Genomic DNA, 21,641 nt, shown 5'->3' on the forward strand with positions numbered 1-21,641 from the left:
TGGTTTGATGTTTAATGGTAGTCTCAAGCTATAGAAGTTTTTTGTCCAATAATTAACGATATCAAATAAATTCATTGGGGACATGGAAAGGATATTATACGATTTGGACTAAAACAGGTCGTCAAGAAAACAGCACTATACCAACCATCTGGTATGTTTCGACTAAATTAAATTTCTAGATCAGAGGGATCGATTACGCGAATTAGGAGAGAAGGTACCGAAAATCAAAAAGAAGATACCAAGTGATACGTAAGAAAATACATGAATTTTATACAGAGATGGGAAAAATAGTTTATAAAAAGTATTTAAATACAAAATACAAATACTTCCTTGATATACTATTTCAAATGCAAAATACAAAATAGTTTTCAAATTTGTATTTAAAATACTAAATACAAAATAGGTATTTTCAAAATACTTTTTTAAAATACAAATACTTTGCGATAAAAGGTACTCTTTAAGTAGTGAATACCTAGTCTGATTTAAAAAGTTAGTATTGCTCGGAATTTACAAGTTGGAAATGCATTCTTTAGTCTTTAAAAATAGTGTGTATATCAGTCCTCTAGAGTGCAAATTTTGTGTCTCCTCATGTTTACCGGTTGAATGGACTTTTAAGTGATGGTTATTAACGGTCAATTATTAAAAGTATTAATTTAGATTTGTAATGTTTTACAGCTAGTATATACCTTTCGTTGGTTGGTGAAAACGTCTCGTTTGTGTTTCACCAGGGCAGAAAAGTTTGTTTACCTCTCGTGCCTTGAAACCTTTGCAACGCTTAAGATTCCACATTTTTAATCTCTCGCTACGCTCTATTTGCGGCATTACTAAACAGATTCACCAGTTCCATGTTAAAATAATAAATAAATATTATAGGACATTATTACACAAATTGACTAAGTCCCACAGCAATAAGCTCATTAAGGCTTGTGTTGTGGGTACTAGACAATGATATATATAAATATTTATAAATACTTAAATACATATACATAAGGTCGATATTTAAACGATAGATACAATAACAGCTTCGACAGGAAAACATAACTAAGTATGTAATAATAGTATTAAGCAAACGCGGATCGGTCCGCGCGATTTCGCCAACTATTACCTACATAAACCCTAGAGGTTTTCAATAGTGGCTTATTGTGTTAAACCCTGTTTCAAAAAATTCATAGTGAATAAATAAACTAAAAAAAAACATAGAAAACATCAATGACTCAGGAACAAATATCTGTGTTCATCGCACAAATAAATGCCCATACCAGGATTTGAACCCGGAACCATCGGCTTCATAGGCAGGGCCACTACCCACTAGGCCAGACCGCTCGCCATAAAAGAATGAGAGAGTTGCAAGGATTGTAACGTCAGAAGAGATTGTAACTCCTACTTACTTTACCTAATAAAAAGTATTTTGTATTTTGAAAATAGAAAATAGGTCCCAAAAACTATTTGAAATAAAATACTAAATAGTTTTCTTTAAAAGGTATTTAAATACAAAATACAAAATAGGTATTTTGCATTTTGTATTTGCATTTTAAATACAAGTATTTCAAATAAGTCACATCTCTGATTTTATACGGTTTAAAAGAAGTAACGACAATAAAAAAATTGTGTACCTCGATTTTTGTATGTAATAAAGAATGTAAGTCAATAAATAACAAGTTGCCAATCCACATTGTTCAGACTGTACTGAACTGTTGCCATATAAATGAGAATAATAGCGCCCTCTCGACAATCATCATATATTCCTGGTCAGGCTTTAATTTAAGTTGTTTATCGTGGGTCGCACCCCAAAAAAAGCAAAATACTTCCTGTAAAACTTGATCTAGATATTCTAAACTTTCAGGATTTTTACACAATCAAATAGGGAATATTACGCTACTGCGTAGGGGTCGACACTAGCACAAAGAGTAAACCTTGATGATGTCATATTTCTATTATACTCGCGATAGTAAGTTAATCTCTACTGCACCTACCACAAAATGACTTTTTATTGGATTATGTGGGCCAATCCCGGCGGCACTGCAATGCCGGGCCGACCCGTGACGGGAGTGGAGCGAGCCCCGAACATCCCGTCGGTTTACAAAAATCAGTTTAATATACTGGTCCCTCAGTGAGGGAACTTTCAGATATTAAGCTGAAAAGAACAGATACTACACTTTGATCTTAGCCAAAAGGCCGAGAAGCGATAACTGCAATAAGTTAACAGAGAGACGCCATTGAATCAGGAAAAATCTTAACACCGCGATGTAGCCTTACTAAGGCGCCGGTACAGCGACATCTAGCGGGGAATTGGGAAACTGAGCACTAACAAAGCAGCATCTATGAGCACTCTTAAGATTTCAATAACCATTACGCATTCCCCAGAATGATAGATGAATAGAAATGTGACAAAGATTTTAATGTGCGCAAAGAGAATTGGATTCTATGCGTGACTCTATTCGTAGTCTTAATCTGTCGCCTATTGCGTTGAAATTATTATTATGAGCGAACGCATTCACAATCAAAATGTTCTTATAGTTTATTATCTTGGCGAGACTGCTAATGAGTCTATATATATCCACAGAAACAGGCTGTCTCCTTGTTTTAAATAGAATGAGTAAGAGAGTTTTTTCCAAAGGGTCGAAAACGACACGACAACGTCATGGGTTAGGAACAGCCAACGTCAACAACACTAACTTGATATAGAGGGATAGAATTTAAAAATGCATTAAATACACTAAAAGTAAATACGGAAACACAATTATCTTATTTAACACTTTATTAACGTAAATTCGATCCACGAAAATATATAATTAGCAATGTACAATGGTACAATTAAACCCCTATGACAGGTTTACAAGGGCCTCCGTCCATTGGCTACGCAATAATCTGATAAGTACATAAGTCTGCTTAAGACCTTGGTCACAAAGTAAATAGCGGCGGCGCGCGCCGGAGCAGAGTCCGCTCAGTACAACGCGCCAAAGTGCCGTTTCGCCGCACGCACACAGACGTGACATTTACAGTTACATTTACAGGCGTTCTCGGGCACTCTCGGGCAGAGCTTAGTCGGGCTGTGCGCGCGTTGCTTACTTGACGTCCCCGGCGCTACGTAGGTATCTACTGTCATGTACGTCAAAATGCAGTCTCTAAGGAATGTAAACATGATAAGATGTACATATAAACGAATCGATGTATGTCTGTAAACTTATATTACTTACTCCTTTTTAAAATTCGAAATTAATACAGAAGCAACCCTAGTGAGTCGGCCAAGTTTAGGTATGTATTTTCAAGAACGGCGGGAACGGACCTTCTGTCTATTTTTTATTTTGTGCCATAGTTCAAAAATACAGCGAATTTAAGATTTTCGTACAAAATTTATTTTTGTTCTATTCAGTTTGTTTTATAAGGTGGGGCAATATAAACTAATTACAGCCCTAGATATACCTCATGTCATTGTATGTGCAAAGTTTCATTACAATGCAACACGTAGATTTAAAATGAGAACGAAACTCCGTTTTTATGGGAAGGTGAAAATCGGCCGAACTTGCCGGGGCTGTTGGGGCTTATTTCGACCGTGTTTGTTTACATTGCGGTATTTGACTGATCGATTGAATTGTCTGTACTTTAGTAGTCGGCAATGTAACGAAGCTCGCACGCGCGTTCTCGACTTATCACAGTACAGGAGACGAGAGTAATTTGTACTAATTCTGCCTCCCTAGTGACTCCCAACTGGAAAAGCAAGACATGCGACATCCAATCTTTCGCGTTACGTAGCCAATGGATGAGACCTAGTTAGAACACCCATACCCTAGCGAGTGGAACACAGCGACACTCAGGAATGATCCATACTGATTAAGGACACCTATTTTATTATAGTACACAAATGTAACTTAAATCCTTTTGATGCACAGATCAAAACATGAGATTGGGAAATAACAAGCACATTTTTATTAAAGATTTAGGCGATTCACACACTGCGCGTCGTCTTAATCGTCGATCTCTGCCCGCAGCAGATTACGGTATTAGTGTGTCAGTCGCCTTAGGGCGGCAAAATATAAAAGATATTTGTTACATATGCGAAAGGTAACGGTCTTTTAAATTTCAATTTTATTATGTTACCGCCCTTGACAATAATTTTGGTTTTTCAGTTTTTTTTTTAATAATAGGACTTTTAAATACCAAAAACATTTAACACCCAGCGATTGGTCTTTTCATACATTTTATATGAAATTGCGAATTTCTGTCGCAGACTCGGAGGGTTAAAATCAAGGTACTACTTGCGCCATCTAGTGACGAACGGCGGAACTACAGTAATATAATCCTATAGATAGACAACAGATGTCGCTAGTGGTACCTGAATCTGTTATTTCTTCGCTCATGCTCGTGGCAAACGGTGAAGCGCGTCACAGACGTAGCTATAATATATATTTTAGAATATGAAATATATATTATAGTAACGTCTGTGACGGGCTTGATGCTATACTTAAAAAGAACTTAAAGAGAAGATATTAGCCTCTTAGCCATCTATTAGCTAGTTTGGAAAAGTGAGTTTTATTAGCATATATCCAAGGTTGCTTTTAAAACTATTATACTAGATAATAGGAGGTTAAGAAAAATTGTGAGAAATATTATTGGTGATTGGAGATCCACTCTCGGTGCTCTTATGGCTGAGAATTACAAGATAGAGTCACCAATCGGTTATATAGTCATATCACATCAAATGGGTATTGGACTTATAATATTAAATGGGTCACACGTAGATTTTTTTTATAGTGGAATGCTCCTTGCAATTAAAAAAGAAAATTTAGTTCGGTAGAGTAAAAAATCAGGTTTCTCTATGTCTTATGTTATTTTTGGACGGTCATAGACATTTGTCGCAACGGCTGTTGTAATTTCCTTGATAAATACAATTTAGCCGTCAACAAAGCCATAGTTTTAGTTCAACCAAACAATGAACAAAATTAAGACGCGTAAAAAAAATATTGTGACCACATAGTAGTGTGGTGTCACTGCAAATCATGCAGGAACTAGATAAAGAAAAGTAAGCGCTTAAAAATTTAAATTACCATAAAACAAAATGCGCCCAAAGCGCCATCTGTCAAAACAGGTTATATTTTTTGTAGGCATAGTTCCGGAGCATTCAGGAAGTATTGCAACCCTCGTGTGACCCCGCTGCCCCAGATGCGAGTCTACATGTTCTGGAACTGGCCGTCCTTGTCGAGCATGAGTATGTTGGGGTTCTCGCGCTCGAAGCCGGTGGGCGCGCGCGTGCGCTGCGCGTCGGTCCACTCGCCCTGCGCCGCGCCCTGCCCGGCGCCCTCCGCCGCGCCCCACTCGCCCACCGCCGCGCCGATCACGTCCACCTCCGCCTTAGCTCTTATCTTCTCCAGCTGCAACACCAAATACGGCCAACGTGACAAATCACGCAAAAAAAACTAAAAAAATTATCATTACCGCCCTTTATAAAGGTATTTAAAATACTAAAAACCTTTAACAACCTGCGATGTGTCTCTTCATACATTACATATAAATTTGCGAATTTCTGCCCTAGGCTCGGAAGGGTTAAAAATCAAGGTACTACTTGCGCCATCTAGCGACAAGCGACGGAACTACATTAGTACAATCCAGTACACGACAGATGTCGCTAGTGGTACCTGAATTTTAATACACAACTTGAACTAAATTTTAACGAAAATTCAGATCATACTTTATAATCATGGCTTTTATTATAATTTTAGGACAATATTGGCAATAAATCTTGACGATAATACATTTATCTCTAATGCAACCTCTGCGTGACTGTAAACTTTGCATTTAATTATTCATTCTAGTATGAAATGAATTATAATGCGAGCAATAGTAAATAAAATAAAAATATAATTGAAGTGTGAGTGAAAGTGAAATGATACGTGAAGGGCGAAAAATATGGCAAATGATTTGATTATTGTAAGCCAGTAAGTGCGCGGACCTGTTACCTCCGTGTCGTGCTTGGCGAACTTGTCGAACATGTTGGCGTACAGCTTCTTCTCTTTCTGTTTCTGCTTCTGTATCGCCTGTTTGCACACCACTATCTGGTTGGCGGCAGCCTGCAATCAAAAACAATATACTGAAAAAAATGCTATGAGGGGTTGAGGGAAAAATTATGATTGTATTATTTCTATATAAAAATCTGCTCTTTAAAGTAAGTACTCAATATTTGTATTAGTATTGAACATGAATAAAATTTGAATGGATATAATTTTGCCACAGTTTACTAGTGCCAACTATGTAGGTACTAAAAACCCTCAGCTGATATAGCTCCGACAAAAAGAAAAAAAAATATGACGCAAAAAAAACCGATGGGGCAGGTTTAATCGGCCAACCCTCCATACAGTGAGAGTCAGAATGGCGGGTGTACCTAAATAAAATCGAATGAAAAGCATACCATATTTTTGTACCTAATTTGTACTATTTAGTACCTCGTTTAAAAAAAATTGTACCTCACGGTACGTAAAGTTATCATCAAAAAACAGGTCACCCGCCATCCTGACTGTCAGAATGGCGGGTGTACTTTATTACGCTATGTTCCCGTGGTTATTGATAAATTCTATAAAAGCCAAATTTTTGTACCTTTTTTGTACCTTCATATTCAATTATAATATGAGTCATTTTATTTGTGCTTTCCAAGTTTTACTCATTTTATATTTTGCTTGCTATTACAATTTTACAGGCGTTATAATTTTTCAAGTTATCGATTTAATTTTTAAGAAAAAACGCTAAGGTACAATTATTTTTATTACGCCAGGATTTAGTACCCTTAATGTTTAATCTGTTAAGTTCTAATAGCTCAGATAATCATGTCTTAAAAATGATTTTTCTTAGGAAGATTTCTTTGAATTGGCGCCTAGCCTTTTTTAAGACATGATTTACTGAGTTATTTGAACTTAACAGATTAAACATTAAAGGTTCTAAATCCTGGCGTAATAAAAATAATTGTACCTTAGCGTTTTTTCTTAAAAATGAAATCAATAATTTGAAAAATTATAACGCCTACAAAATTGTAATAGCAAGCAAAATATAAAATGAGTAAAACTTGGAAACCAAAAATAAAATGACTCGTATTATAATTGAATATGAAGGTACAAAAATTTGGCTTTTATAGAAACCACGGGAACATAGCGTAATAAAGTACACTGCCATTCTGACTGTCAGGATGGCGGGTGACCTGTTTTTTGGTGATAACTTTAAGTACCGTGAGGTACAATTTTTTTTAAAGGAGGTACTAAATAGTACAAATTAGGTACAAAAATATGGTATGGTTTTCATTTAATTTTATTTAGATACACCCGCCATTCTGACTCTCACTCCATACAAAGGCCAAAAAATGTTTGCGTCAAAAAACTTTTTTCTACTTTATCCTAATCAAAACACAATATGCCGAATATGCTCTTAAACGGATCCCAACGATTTGCGTTACACTCTGTAGACATAAGTCACCATCACCAAATAAGAACCTAAACTGATGCTCTTAGCTCGAATTCTAATTTTATCCGAAAATATCTCAGTTGGGCGACTTTACTTTGCGGCGTGGTGTTTAACTAAAACAAAACGCCTACAGTCAGCTGTAGAGATACCTGACCACCTCTACATAAAAATTCCTTCGCAGGGTTGGTCTATTATCTCTGCATCTGATTACTAGAAGTGGTCAACGATGTTGTAAATGCTTCAAGACCTACCTTGTTCTGCGGCTCGGCTGCCACAACTTTCTGGAAGTCTTGCAGCGCCTGCTCCGCCTCGCCCAGCCCCAGCAGCGCCTGCCCCCTCCGGAACAGCCCCTTGAAAGGTTCAAACAATTTATTAGTATACAACACAGTTATATAAAAATGTGATAGATCAATTAAGGTGGTTCGATTTTCATACAAAAAACAATCGATATTTATTAATTAATTACACAATATTATTACATAAATAGTTGCGCATCTATCTACTTTCGAATATTCATTTGCGCTAAATTAATAGAAAAACTTTGTTTCATACAGAAATCATGCAATAATCAACGTTATATTTTTATATATTTTACTCATGTGTGTGTGACAAATGTCGTGTACAAATACATTGCGGCGTTGCCACTCCATGCATCGGCGCGACGTTGCGATGTTTGACGCGTTTTTAGCTGACTCTGTCGACACTGACACTCTGTGTGACCAGGTGTACGATAATTGTCGTACATGTACGATAATTTGGGCCCCGGTATGACGTAATGTTCCAAAGAGCATTATCGTACACTAAAGTACTATAATTTCAGCCCTTGAATGATGCCACCTTAAAAGTCTAGTAATTTGAAGCAAAATATGACACTTTCTCTCAGAAATAGGCTAAAATTAGTATCTTTTGGGTGTTCGGCTCCTTGGTGTAAGTTTAAAGTTTAAAATGTCACAATTTCCTGTATACCGTTTGAGTCTATCACAAACATAAACAGATTTTTTGCGCAATTTAGACGAAAATTGTCTTTTTTTTATTATTAATTGGAAGTTTAAGCTTATTTTGCAAGACATTTTTAGGGGCTGCCTTTTTGATTGGCGTACGATATTTTTTTCAACGGTACAATAATATTGACACTCAAGTACGATAATTCTCTTCCGCTCACCTGGCAACACTGCTGAAACTTGACAGGACCTGGGGGCCTACCGCGAAAACCTAAATTCGCAAATTGCGGGGATCTTTCTCTTTTACTCTCACTAAGACGTAATTAGAGTGACAGAGAAAAATGCCCGAAATTGACGAATTTCGATTTTCCCGGTAGCCGCCCTGGTGCTTGAGGTACTTGATAGAAAACAACGCTGCCGCATGTTCTGAATTGTGATTTTATGTGTTTTTGGTTTGAAAATGATAGCAACGTCTAAATCAAGTTACAAAAATCATCGATATTCTGGTCCGCGAAAAACCAAGAAAAGTGTAACTGTAGGTAATTGGAGTCTACAAAAATGACCAATTCATAGAAAATATGACCTAGAAACTAGTTCACTTTTATAAAACTCAATTTTGCCCGAGATTGTACTTAGGCGAATACCTAAGGGAGCTAAGTGTATTGATCTTGAATAATTAGTTGGCTAATACATATATGACTCCAACATGATATGGACATTTACATCATAACTATTATACCTAGTTGGTTACTAAGTTCTGTTACTCGATTTCTTTCTTTCTTCCTAGCGTTGTCCCAGCATATTGCCACGGCTCAATGGAGCTTGGGGTCCGCTTTGACAACTAATCCCAAGATTTGGCGTAGGCACTAGTTTTTACGAAAGCCACTGCCATCTGACCTTCCAACCCAGAGGGTAAAACTAAGCCTTGTTGGGATTAGTCCAGTTTCCTCACGATGTTTTCCTTCACCGAAAAGCGACTGGTAAATATCAAATGATATCTGTTCTGAAGTTCTGTTACTCGATTTGCAACCTCTTTATTTCCGTTAAAACAAGTGCTACCGAAAAAATAAAAAATGACATAATGTGGTGGATTTGTGAGCTATCATTATATACCACAAATAACGCTTATCTCGTCGTATCTATAATGAATTGGGGCCTAAAAGAGAATCGTATTCCAAATTTTTGAAACGCTTGTATTACTTTCTATATCAACTAAAAGTTGCCTTAAAAATTCAGCTTTTATACTAAAAACGGCTTTAAATATGTTAAATTAACAAAATATATTTTGACAGATGCTTTCGCGCCCAAAACGCTCTTTGAAAATTGTGTGACGTCACAGTTTATGGTTTGACACATAACTACATACACACGTAGAAGATACGAACTGTCAACTGATATTTGTCATTTGTTGTTAATCGCCTAACTGTCAACAGTGTCAATCCGAGAGTTGTGACGTCATCAGAATCTTCAATGACGTTTCGGGTTTGGTCACGTGACGTGTCCCAAAAGATATTTTAAATTCAATATTTACAAAAATATGGTCATTACAGGTCCCCTAAAAGTAGTTTAACATGTTCTTATAATCCAAAAGAATTTTTGGGACACAATTATGCTCTAAGATTTGTAGATGGAAACAACCCTATTGCGTTGCACAAATGTGGGCACCCGCCAAACATGATTTTGGGTGTGTCATACTCAGGGCTAACACAGATTCATTTCTGTGAAAAAGGTGTGATAACCGGAAACTGGAAACCGTTCTCGAACCAATAGTGAAGCCCTTAAGCCACACCCTATTTCAAAACCAGCCATGGATCTTTGAACAGGACTCAGCTCCTGCACATAAGGCAAAAACAACTCAAGCCTGGTTTCGAAGGAACAAAATTGACTTTATTGCCCACGAAGACTGGCCGTCCTCCAGCCCGGACCTTAACCCCCTGGATTATGCCATATAGCAGGTTATTGAGGAGAAAGCCTGTGCTAAACCCCACACAAATCTTAACTCCCTCAAGCGGGCCATAGTTAAGACAGTGACGGAATTAGACATGACAATCGTGCGTGCCGCTATTGATGACTGGCCTCGTCGTTTGAGGGCCTGTGTCAAAGCCAGAGGAGACGATTTTGAATGATATTGTCATATGTAATTCCTGATTTTGTGTACTTCATTTTAATATATACTTTATTAAACTTTCGTTGGTATATTTTATGTAGATAAAGATTATTGCAGTAACAGAATTTAATAACCAACTAGGTAGAAAACAATGAAATACATAAACACATAAATTGGATATGATGTGATCCGTTGAATGAAATTGACAATAAATAAAATTAATAAATAATTTTCTATCTCTAGGCATTGTGTGAAACTTCTAGTTGTGTCAAAATATCGGGAAATCAATAATATAAGCAAACATGGTAAATATCTCATTTCTTTTTATAATGGTTATAAATAGAAGGCCATCCAATTTTGTAACTCACTGTAATTTAATTAAATGTATCGTAAAAAAAATGTTTTAATTCTACTGTAAAATATTACCTACTTTTTTAAAGGCTGGGCAGTAAGGGATTGCTTTAATTTTAGAACAAAACAACGTTTTTTTTTTTGAAAAAAATACCGGAAAATCTGACTTACAAATTTGGACTTTCTTAGGTTCATTCTACTTAGAATCTTCTCCACCCTAGCATTAAAAAAAGATATCCTAAAATATCCATACCATTACGTCACATTTTAGTGTGAAAGAAATTTCAATGTAAAACTAAAATTTCAATACAAATTTTCGGGTTTTTTTAGCACGAGGATTGATTATGCTAGTGATTCTGAGTTGGAAGAACCCAAAAATATCATGATGTGTGAGAATCAGATTTTTAATATTTTTATGGAAAACGCTCATATTTCTCATAAAATAATTTATTAATAATAGGTACTTGATAATACTGATAACAAAAATTTTTTTAATGAGTCTCGAACCCACATCCTCTTGCATGTATTTCCACGTACATACCGCAACGCTATTGAAGCCTACTCCCGCTGTGCCAAATTGTCTACTACAAGGATCCCAGTAAGACTGTTTGAATGTGTGAGTGATACTTAGAAATAGAGTCAAGAAACATTCTGTCGACATTAAGGGGTAATTTTTGTACAATGAAGTGTTCAATGTTTGTTGTAATAGTTCAATATTTATTTAAAGAGTGCGCTAAACATAATTTACAGAATAGAAATACCAAGACTACTCCACAAAAAAATTAAAACTCAAAATTTGCAATTGTGGCGCCATCTAGTGAGGTTTAAGCTTTGGGTAACCTAGTCGAACCACCTTAAGTATCAGTCTCACGAATCGGTTATATATATATATATATATATATATATATATTTATTTATTTATGAAATGTATGTGTGTGTCTTTATGTATTTAAGTAGTTTATAATTAATTTTAAATTTATGTGTATTAGGACTCTAATTCTTTCAATAACAATTTCTTTTAATTTTAAACGCACCGCCTACAATCTTTTCTGCTTTGCCCTAAAGTTGACTGGTAGGGAATGCCTCATGGCAATTAGTTCGCCTTTTGTACATTAAGTTTTTCTTTTGTGCAATAAAGTTTTAAATAAATAAATAGATAATATTAGAAATCCGTATATTGAGTCTGGGGTCTGAATTCAGCAATATTTTAAAATAGGCAATATTTATAAAATCAGAATAGTTATTTGTTCTACAAGGGGGGCAAACTTGTTGATTAACACTTCATACTAAAGTTGATAACCGGGCAAGTGAAATATTCCAAAATTGAGCCATGAGCATAGCGGGTGGTGCATAATTTAGCATTTAAATAACATAATAAGAAATATTTTTAAGAATAAGAAATATTTATTAGCATTAAAAGTTACAAAATTTAGATTAATATTTAATTGTACATAGAAAATTGCGCTAAAAGGTCTTCACTCAGCTTGATGTCCCGAAGTTAGTCTTACGACACACTACGGGACGCTGGTTTTCAGTGAAGCCTGGTAAAACTAAAACTAATTATAAAACTAGAACTAGAACTAAAAAACTTATCTCTCTAGTGATAAATTGTGACTAAATGTTCTTATCCTTCTGTGTACGTCACTTTAGATCTGAACTACATGCTAATATTGCAAATATTATATGTCCGGCAATTTTCTGTGACTTGTTTTGTTAGCCAAATAAATTTAAGTTTTTGGCAAAAAATAAATTTTTAGTACAAGCTTTTATCACTGAAAATGAAATGAAAAAATAATTTATTATTGCGCACACAAAAATGGGTTCAACAGTGGGAAATTTTCATTAGTTAGTCTATCAGTTAAGTCCCTTAATGCTAAGCGGAAGGATAAGATTAAAAATTAGAGAATTATGCCTAAAAATATAGATAATACTATTTAACCTTAGCTGCTAGGGATTTTCGTTAGTCAGTCTGTCAGGTAAGTCCCTTAATGCTAAGCGGAAGGAAAAATTAAAAATTAGAGAATTATGCCTAAAAATATAGATAATACTATTTAACCTTAGCTACTAGGGATTTTCGTTAGTCAGTCTGTCAGTTAAGTCCCTTAATGCTAAGGGGAAGGATAAGATTAAAAATTAGAGAATTATGCCTAAAAATATAGATAATACTATTTAACCTTAGCTACCAGGGATTTTCGTTAGTCAGTCTGTCAGTTAAGTCCCTTAAGGCTAAGTGGACGGATAAGTGTATTAGTTAAGCATCTGCATTGATCATACTTTTCTTTCCACAGGCAACTAATACTCATCGAGGCAATTCCGACAACCCCAAATACCTACAATTACTTTGTGTTGTTTAAAAAAAACGGGAAGATTTGACCCACACTAACACATGCATACTAACAGGGAAATATAAATAAAAGCTTGTACAAATAAAATAGATTTGCAAGTTGCGGAGTTTCCAAAAACTTTCAAAAGACATTTTGAAAAGTTATAAAGGAAATTTTCATCTGTAGTTGGGAGGGTACTTTCTAGTCACCTTGACATTGTTGGCGTCGAAGGCCAGCGCCCTGGAGGCGTGGTCGCGGGCGCCGAGCGGCTGCGGCGGGGACAGCTTCAGGTGCGCCAGCGCCAGGTTCAGGTGCCCCGACAGCAGCAGCTCCCTGGCTTGCTCCTTCCCTTTGTCGTCTACGCTGCTGTCTTCGGGGACGTCTGAAAAAATCGGTATGACATTTAATAGTACATTACGATACAAGTGCGAAAAATAGGAAATTCAAAACGAGTGGCGATAAATTAAAACACGACCGAAGGGAGTGTTTTAAATCGACACGAGTTGCGAATTACCTATTCGCACATGTATCGTACAACGTTTTACAGTACATATGGCCCTTTAAATGTTCGACACAGTAACGTAATATGCTAATTTTCGCACTAGTGCGGTAAAGTAGCACCATATGTACTGTAAATTATTTTAATTCGAAAGTATTTGACCTGATGTTAAGTGCCTATGCAGTCTAGGATGGAGCATGCTTAACTAAATGATGGCTATTCACTCTAGATTTAAAAAGATCCAAGTTATAGTGGACTGGGAATAGATTTTAAGGATATGACCGTTTGTGCAAGACCGTGAAACAGCCCGAAGTCTTTATTACATATTATTTTTTGGCTATCTATGTCTATAGAAATATACACACAACGAGAAGCCTCGTGAGATTCGTAAGCTTGTATGGTAGGATACGTAGATGTGCTATACGCGTGCGCCGTGAGGGACGGAACATACGCAATGCGCCAAATTAAAAACACGTTTGAACATTCCTGAGAACATACCAAAAACAACCTACGTAATTTGGTCGGGTTATTTGTTGCCCATCACAAGCCATACTAAAATTTACGGTGGGGAACAAAAAAAAACGAGACTGTGACAAGGACAAACAATTATAGCGCTTTCTCTGCTACTCCTACTGAAAGTCCCATAAGAACATCTCGTTCGGTCATCTGCCGCTCTACCATTTCATACTTATTCTACCTCTATGGTTGTAAGGAAATAGCATGTATGAAGTACAGTCGAGGCATCATGGCTGCGCGTGCGTTTGCCACGAGGCACGTCTGCACAGATCAAGCTGCTTTGCAAGGAAAAATCTTCCCAAGGCGGCGCCGCGCGTTCAATATGAACCAATGTTTTGTCTATGAACTCACCATCAAGCAATGACACCACCCTCTTGTACATCTTGATAGCCAGCTGATGCTTCCCTGCCTTGAAGTAATTGGTGCCTTTTTCTTTGTAAATCCTGGCTTGCTCAAGCTTCTCAGGCCCGTCCATGGACCAGGATTCCTTGGCTTTCTCGAAGTTGGTCAGCTTAACGACGTATTCTACGGCGGTGTTGGCTGGCACGCCTAGTTCAGTGTTGCCTGGAGACAAGACGCAAAATGTTCAGGATAGACAGGGTTATTAACAAATAAAGACAAGGATCAAGATTTGAGAAACCAGATGGTAAACGGAGACGTTTCCCCCTTCTAGAATTTCTCTAGATCCCTAGCCCTCTCATTGCCTTCTTCCTAGCTGTCTTTTATACATATGTATCTTCGGACTTGAAGGCGTATTAAGGCTGTAAGGTGAGACCTGGACTTCTCTCCCTTCAGGAACTTCTCGAGCACCCGTTTGGCGCCCTTGCAGACGTTGCTGTAAGCTTTTCTGCATATAGGAAAATGTGTCTATGTGTGTGGTTCAGTGTCTTCTATACATACCTTAGGACTTGAAGGCGTATTAAGGCTGTAAGGTGAGACCTGGACTTCTCTCCCTTCAGGAACTTCTCGAGCGCCCGTTTGGCGCCCTTGCAGACGTTGCTGTAAGCCTCTGCATATAGGAAAATGTGTCTATGTGTGTGTTTCAGTGTCTTCTATACATACCTTCGGACTTGAAGGCGTATTTAGGCTGTATGGTGAGCCAGGACTTCTCTCCCTTCAGGAACTTCTCGAGCGCTGTTTGGCGCCCTTACAGACGTTGCTGTAAGCCTCTGCATATAGAAAAATGTGTCTATGTGTGTGGTTCAGTGTCTTCTATACATACCCTCGGACTTGAAGGCGTATTTAGGCTGTATGGTGAGCCGGGACTTCTCTCCCTTCAGGAACTTCTCCAACGCGCGCTCGACGCCCTCGCAGACGTTGCTATCAGTCTTTCCCAGCGGGACCATCTGTCAATGTGTGGTTCAGTGTCTTCTATACATACCTTCGGACTTGAAGGCGTATTTAGGCTGTATGGTGAGCCTGGACTTCTCCCCCTTCAGGAACTTCTCCAACGCGCGCTCGACGCCCTCGCAGACGTTGCTATCAGTCTTTCCCAGCGGGACCATCTGTCAATGTGTGGTTCAGTGTCTTCTATACATACCTTCGGACTTGAAGACGTATTTAGGCTGTATGGTGAGCCTGGACTTCTCCCCCTTCAGGAACTTCTCCAACGCGCGCTCGACGCCCTCGCAGACGTTGCTATCAGTCTTTCCCAGCGGGACCATCTGTCAATGTGTGGTTCAGTGTCTTCTATACATACCTTCGGACTTGAAGGCGTATTTAGGCTGTATGGTGAGCCTGGACTTCTCCCCCTTCAGGAACTTCTCCAACGCGCGCTCGACGCCCTCGCAGACGTTGCTATCAGTCTTTCCCAGCGGGACCATCTGTCAATGTGTGGTTCAGTGTCTTCTATACATACCTTCGGACTTGAAGACGTATTTAGGCTGTATGGTGAGCCTGGACTTCTCCCCCTTCAGGAACTTCTCCAACGCGCGCTCGACGCCCTCGCAGACGTTGCTATCAGTCTTTCCCAGCGGGACCATCTGTCAATGTGTGGTTCAGTGTCTTCTATACATACCTTCGGACTTGAAGGCGTATTTAGGCTGTATGGTGAGCCTGGACTTCTCCCCCTTCAGGAACTTCTCCAACGCGCGCTCGACGCCCTCGCAGACGTTGCTATCAGTCTTTCCCAGCGGGACCATCTGTCAATGTGTGGTTCAGTGTCTTCTATACATACCTTCGGACTTGAAGACGTATTTAGGCTGTATGGTGAGCCTGGACTTCTCCCCCTTCAGGAACTTCTCCAACGCGCGCTCGACGCCCTCGCAGACGTTGCTATCAGTCTTTCCCAGCGGGACCATCTGTCAATGTGTGGTTCAGTGTCTTCTATACATACCTTCGGACTTGAAGGCGTATTTAGGCTGTATGGTGAGCCTGGACTTCTCCCCCTTCAGGAACTTCTCCAACGCGCGCTCGACGCCCTCGCAGACGTTGCTGTCGGCGCCCTCTCCCAGCGGGAACGTGAGCGTGCGTGTGTCGAACACCTTGCCGTCGGGGAGGATCTTGCCTTCGAGCTCCACTGGAATGTTCATGTTTGTTTAACATCTTGAGTCAAAGGGAGATATCGGGTTAGCAATGACAATCTAATTTCAGTTCTAAATTAAAATAATCAAGGTCGTTTTTTTACCCACGAGGGAACGGAGACGGTATATGCGTTTGGGGTGAGAGGATGTTTGTGCAAACCAATGTTGCCATTTTTCTTAAAAACTACTAGTCCGATTTTAATTGGTGCATGTTCTTAGATAGGTGTTACGGTGACAACTCACCAGAGGGCAATGCAGTAAATATTTATTTGTGCATCCTTTTTCAACTACGTTTTAACCGTCGTGGGTTTTTTCAATTTTTTTAATTTTGGGTTTATAGCTGGCAAATTTAGATCATGTACATTTGGGAACTTTGTTATTATTAATGGTGCTCCCATGCTGGCTGTTTTATAACAATTATAACATTGTGTGACAGGTATAACATAATAAAACGCTATCAATACTATCATGTTGTCCCTATCACACGATGTTATATAACGTTATATAACTGCCAGTTAATCTACTATCCTCTCTCGGTTCTTATCGATATCGACGATGCCTAGAATTGGATTGCCACGTTCTAATCGATGCTTTTAAATCGTTTTCACGCGGCTTATGTTTCCCATTACTAAATGTCACTCGTGGCGTAAAAGTGTCTTCGCAAAATGTTATGGTTCCTCTTCACGATGGCCCAGCGTAGGCCAGTCATAGGGACGCATTTATGCGTTAGAGGAAGCAAGTCAGATTGCTATCTCATTTCACCGCATAGCTGCGTCCCTTAGGCTGGCCTACGCTGGGCCATCGCGTAGGAGCCTTTACACGCTCGGTCCCCTTACAAATCGATCAACTATTTTCTTCTATCTCAATATAGTTCTGTAGTTAAAAAAGTCATTCCAACCAGAATTTGGGATAATAATAAGAATAAGCTAAAAATCTCAACTTAATTTATTATTGATATTTTACAATCGCTCGCGCTTATTGAAGCGCGTCAGACACAGCGAATCGTGTCTAGGTCGTATTATATCAAAACATGTCAAGTTGAGAATCTGAATACAGCCCTCAACTGAAACTGAAGTAACTAAATACATGGCAGTAGATATCATGTTTCTGTCACATGACACTGAAACATTGTTCAAAGTAAAAATATAATGAGGGCATTGTCCTAAGGAAGAGAAAGTGTGCTTTCAAGCATGAATAATATTATATTACAGTTTTCTATAACATAGTGGCCAGTGACTTACAAGTAAAAATAAAAGGGTCGGTTATAGGGACTCCCTCTGGTCGCATAACAACTGTTGTCATATTTTTAATTGTCATAACACTATGCATAAAATTGTAAGGCATAAAAATCTTTAGTCAGAATCATTCTTGAGCATAACTGGGTTTTTGTCATAAATGAGTTTTGATATATTTTTATAGTCATTAATATAATTCGCATAAAATTTTAGGTTAGGTTCGTTAGGTATTCACAAAAAATGTATGACAACTGCTATGTATGTCATCAAATATTATGGCTAAAAATGAATGACACAATATAATATGACTTTTTATTTGTGTGCGTAATGATGATTATGACACAAGTTGTTATGTGTATCAAAGATATTACTTCAACTTGTATGCAACCCAATATGGATTCTCGGTTATAGGTTCCTGTCGGTCACTAGTGCCACTATGTTACATGAAAACTACATATTACAAATATAATTTAATTACAAAACTTTTAAATTGTCCATATATTCAAAATATCGCCAAAATTATATTTGAAAATTAAAGGTAGAAAACTTGGTTCTCAAAGTTCCAAACATATGCGGTTTGTGGTTCTAACAATATAGTTCTCATTGATAAAAAAACCACAATCATTTTATCACAAAAGCTTGTTCAACCACTATGTCATTACAGCATACAACGCTTAAAAGATGTAATCAAATAAACTCACTTATATTTTGCTATGACATAAAACTAAAGCTTAACCCACACACAAGTCAGGTGCGGGTCGGGCGCGTCTCTTCGGCTAGTCTTATATGAACATCTTGATTATCATCATCTTTGCATTAGACCCTCCAGTGGCGTAGCTAGGCGTGGGCGCATGGGGCCTTGCACTTATGGGGGCCCCCACAAAGCCAACCTTTTTATTAAAAGGGCCTCAAAGAATGCCGCCCACTGCTAGATTAGTCCACGTTACGCCATTGAGGCCCTCTGTATGTCCGACGCAATAAATCGCGTTTCAATTACCTGTGACTAGGGCTCCATCATTAGGGTTGTCGAAGCCTTCACCCTGTTCGATGATGTGGCGCAGGATACCCTTGTTCTTGTTGGGGCTCAGGTCCTCCACTTTCCAGTCAATCATTTCAATCTGAAATATTTCAAATTAATTTATTATTCACATTTGTATTTAATTGATTATATAATTTACATTAAGTTAAATGTAATCCAATTTTATGTACCTAACCTTGACGTGTATTTACCTTTATCAATAAAAATATGAATATTGCTTTACACTCAGAGTACTATATTTACTGCCAGTGAGAAATGCAACCATATGTTGATATTAGAATCTTGAAATACCTATAAACATAATAGTTATGCCTATATTGCATGACTTAATACTTCTGATGCGGGCGCCTTGTTTCCACTTCAAAATAAACTTGCATACATGTTCTTGGCAATTAATGTGTTAATTTGTAAACCTACTTTGGATGTCAAAAAGTCTCAGAAACCCCAAGGATTAGAGACTGAGTAACACAATAAATAAGGGTTTCTTTTTACCCCATGAACTCTAATTCATTTCTCGGATAACTTTGAACCACACAATGGAAAAAAAACCACTCTGTTTTCATGAAAGTCTGGTCATCTTCTTAAATGACAAGACCACTTGTTATCTTTGTTACTCCTATCCAATAGTCTTTGTTAATGTTTCTACACATGTACTCTAAACCGTGTTTAATTTGAATTGAGTAAATATTAAATAATAAATCAATATTATAGGACATTCTTACACAAATTGACTAAGCCCCACAGTAAGCTCAAGAAGGCTTGTGTTGTGGGTACTCAGACAATGATAAATATAATATATAAATACTTAAATACATAGAAAACACCCAAGACTCAGGAACAAATATCCATGCTCATCAGATGAATAAATGCCCTTACCAGGATTTGAACCCAGAACCATCAGCTTCATAAGCAGGATCACTACCCACTAGGCCTGATTGGTTGTAAGAGGTATTGTATTGTTTTACATATTTGTCTCCTGAACCGAACCCCTGAAAGTTCACATACTGGAGGTACACTACCATTTGAGAACTCACCTCAAATTGCAAAGTGGCATTAGGTGGGATCTTGGGAGGGCTGCCAGCGGCTCCGTAAGCATACTCCGGAGCGCAGGTCAGCACACACACTTCTCCCTTCTTCATTGTGGCTACTCCTATGTCCCATGCTTTTATTACTTGTCCTGTTCAACAAAAATGGGTTTTACTAAATAGTTAAATGGGGTTACTTTCAAAGTGTTATTGTGATAATATTGCTGATATATGGGAGATAAGATAACATATGCTTTTATTGTGTACCTTACAAATTCAGGTTTTTATACAAGTACCCACATGTTTCAATATTTTGATGCTAATAAAACTCCTTTTCTCCCATTACCTACATTAGTATTTTACTCCCATACATTAGAAATGAATAATTAATAGACCAATTTTAATTTCTCTTTAGCCAAACATGAAGCTATTGAAAGTTTCAAATTATTATTCCAAAATTCACTCACTACTCACAGTACAGACCTTACACCTGCCACCATTATGTCCAGATAACTCTGTTACCAATCTTTTTTAATTTATCCATACTAAATTACATACCCCATTCTATTAGATTTACAACATTATTTGCCAAGCAGCAAAACCATGCTTACTACTATATTGCCTTTGACTGTAACACTTCAGCTACCCAATAAATGGGTATTGAGATGTAAATGTTGACTCCGCTGACCCAAAGTTCCATATTCAAAACATTTTCAGGGTCATTAGCATAAAAATATCAGTCCACACTCCGGTGAAGAATAAATTACATATATATGCATGATATTAAACAGTATAATCACTACCTTGTTAATTTAGGAACTAGGACTTTAATTGGGTTTGTTTATTGATGATCCAGGCAGGTTTAAATGTAAAATTGTTATTAAATATATCAGAATAGAACACTAAATTGTAAAGGCGAGCGAATAGCATTTTTTCTGTTTTAATTTGAATGTTGATTCATAAACGCCAGTTTTTTCACGTGGTCGTCAACTTGATCACCAAGTGAAGTTTTACCTTTTCCCAGCTGGAACTCAAAGGGCTCGTTTCTGTCCTTGCTGGAATCGAACTTGGTGCCGTCTAGAAGAGTCCCGGTATAGTGGACAGTGACCTGACAACCCGCGTTGGGTGTATCGGTGCCTTGGCCCTCCTGAATTATCCTCTTCAGAACACCGCGGTCGCCCGCCTTGCTGATGTCTACTCCTTCGTCTACAGTCATGATTGGTGTGTATTTTTATAGAAGTTAAATTAAGCAAAGAACGCTTTGAGCGCCTAATCACAAGCGAAATACAAGTAATGCGCGCAGCACGCCGGTCGAATTTATATGAAATGAAAAATGAAGATACAACTTGTCAAAAGTAGACAGAATTTTCTAGACGTCATTGATTATGGCTATCTCTTTCTAAGCACAGATAGTGCTTGTAAGAGAGAGATAGAAAATTAGTCTGAAAAACGTTCCGTTTTACACAGAGCTGTATGGAATTCAAGTGTGTAGATTAGTGAGCATTGTATTCTTTGGTGTAGATTCATGTTTATTATTATTTATTACTTTTAATATTACTGTAATCTGGCAAGCCAACTTTGTCAGTAGCAAAAGGCGGCAAATTTGATAAATGTAATAACGCGCTTTTATTACTTAAAT

The 21,641-nt window shown here is 37.7% G+C and overlaps 1 protein-coding gene and 1 non-coding gene across 2 annotated transcripts; both read right to left on the reverse strand.

The window, feature by feature from the left end:
• Positions 1-1,994: 1,994 nt before the first annotated feature.
• On the reverse strand, positions 1,995-2,187 carry LOC133516711 (U2 spliceosomal RNA). Its single transcript, XR_009799267.1, has one exon. It is a non-coding gene; the product is annotated as a U2 spliceosomal RNA (small nuclear RNA).
• On the reverse strand, positions 1,999-21,387 carry LOC133515754 (FK506-binding protein 59). Its single transcript, XM_061848335.1, has 9 exons — positions 21,017-21,387; positions 20,012-20,154; positions 18,936-19,056; positions 16,517-16,699; positions 14,533-14,745; positions 13,376-13,548; positions 7,695-7,793; positions 5,955-6,065; positions 1,999-5,369 (listed from the first exon to the last, which is right to left on the reverse strand). Exons 1-9 carry the CDS (start codon positions 21,216-21,218, stop codon positions 5,169-5,171), a joined length of 1,446 nt encoding a protein of 481 aa, XP_061704319.1. The 5' UTR covers positions 21,219-21,387; the 3' UTR covers positions 1,999-5,168.
• Positions 21,388-21,641: the final 254 nt, after the last annotated feature.

This window comes from Cydia pomonella, chromosome 3 (assembly GCF_033807575.1).
Source record: "Cydia pomonella isolate Wapato2018A chromosome 3, ilCydPomo1, whole genome shotgun sequence".
NCBI classification, from domain to species: Eukaryota; Metazoa; Arthropoda; class Insecta; order Lepidoptera; family Tortricidae; genus Cydia; species Cydia pomonella.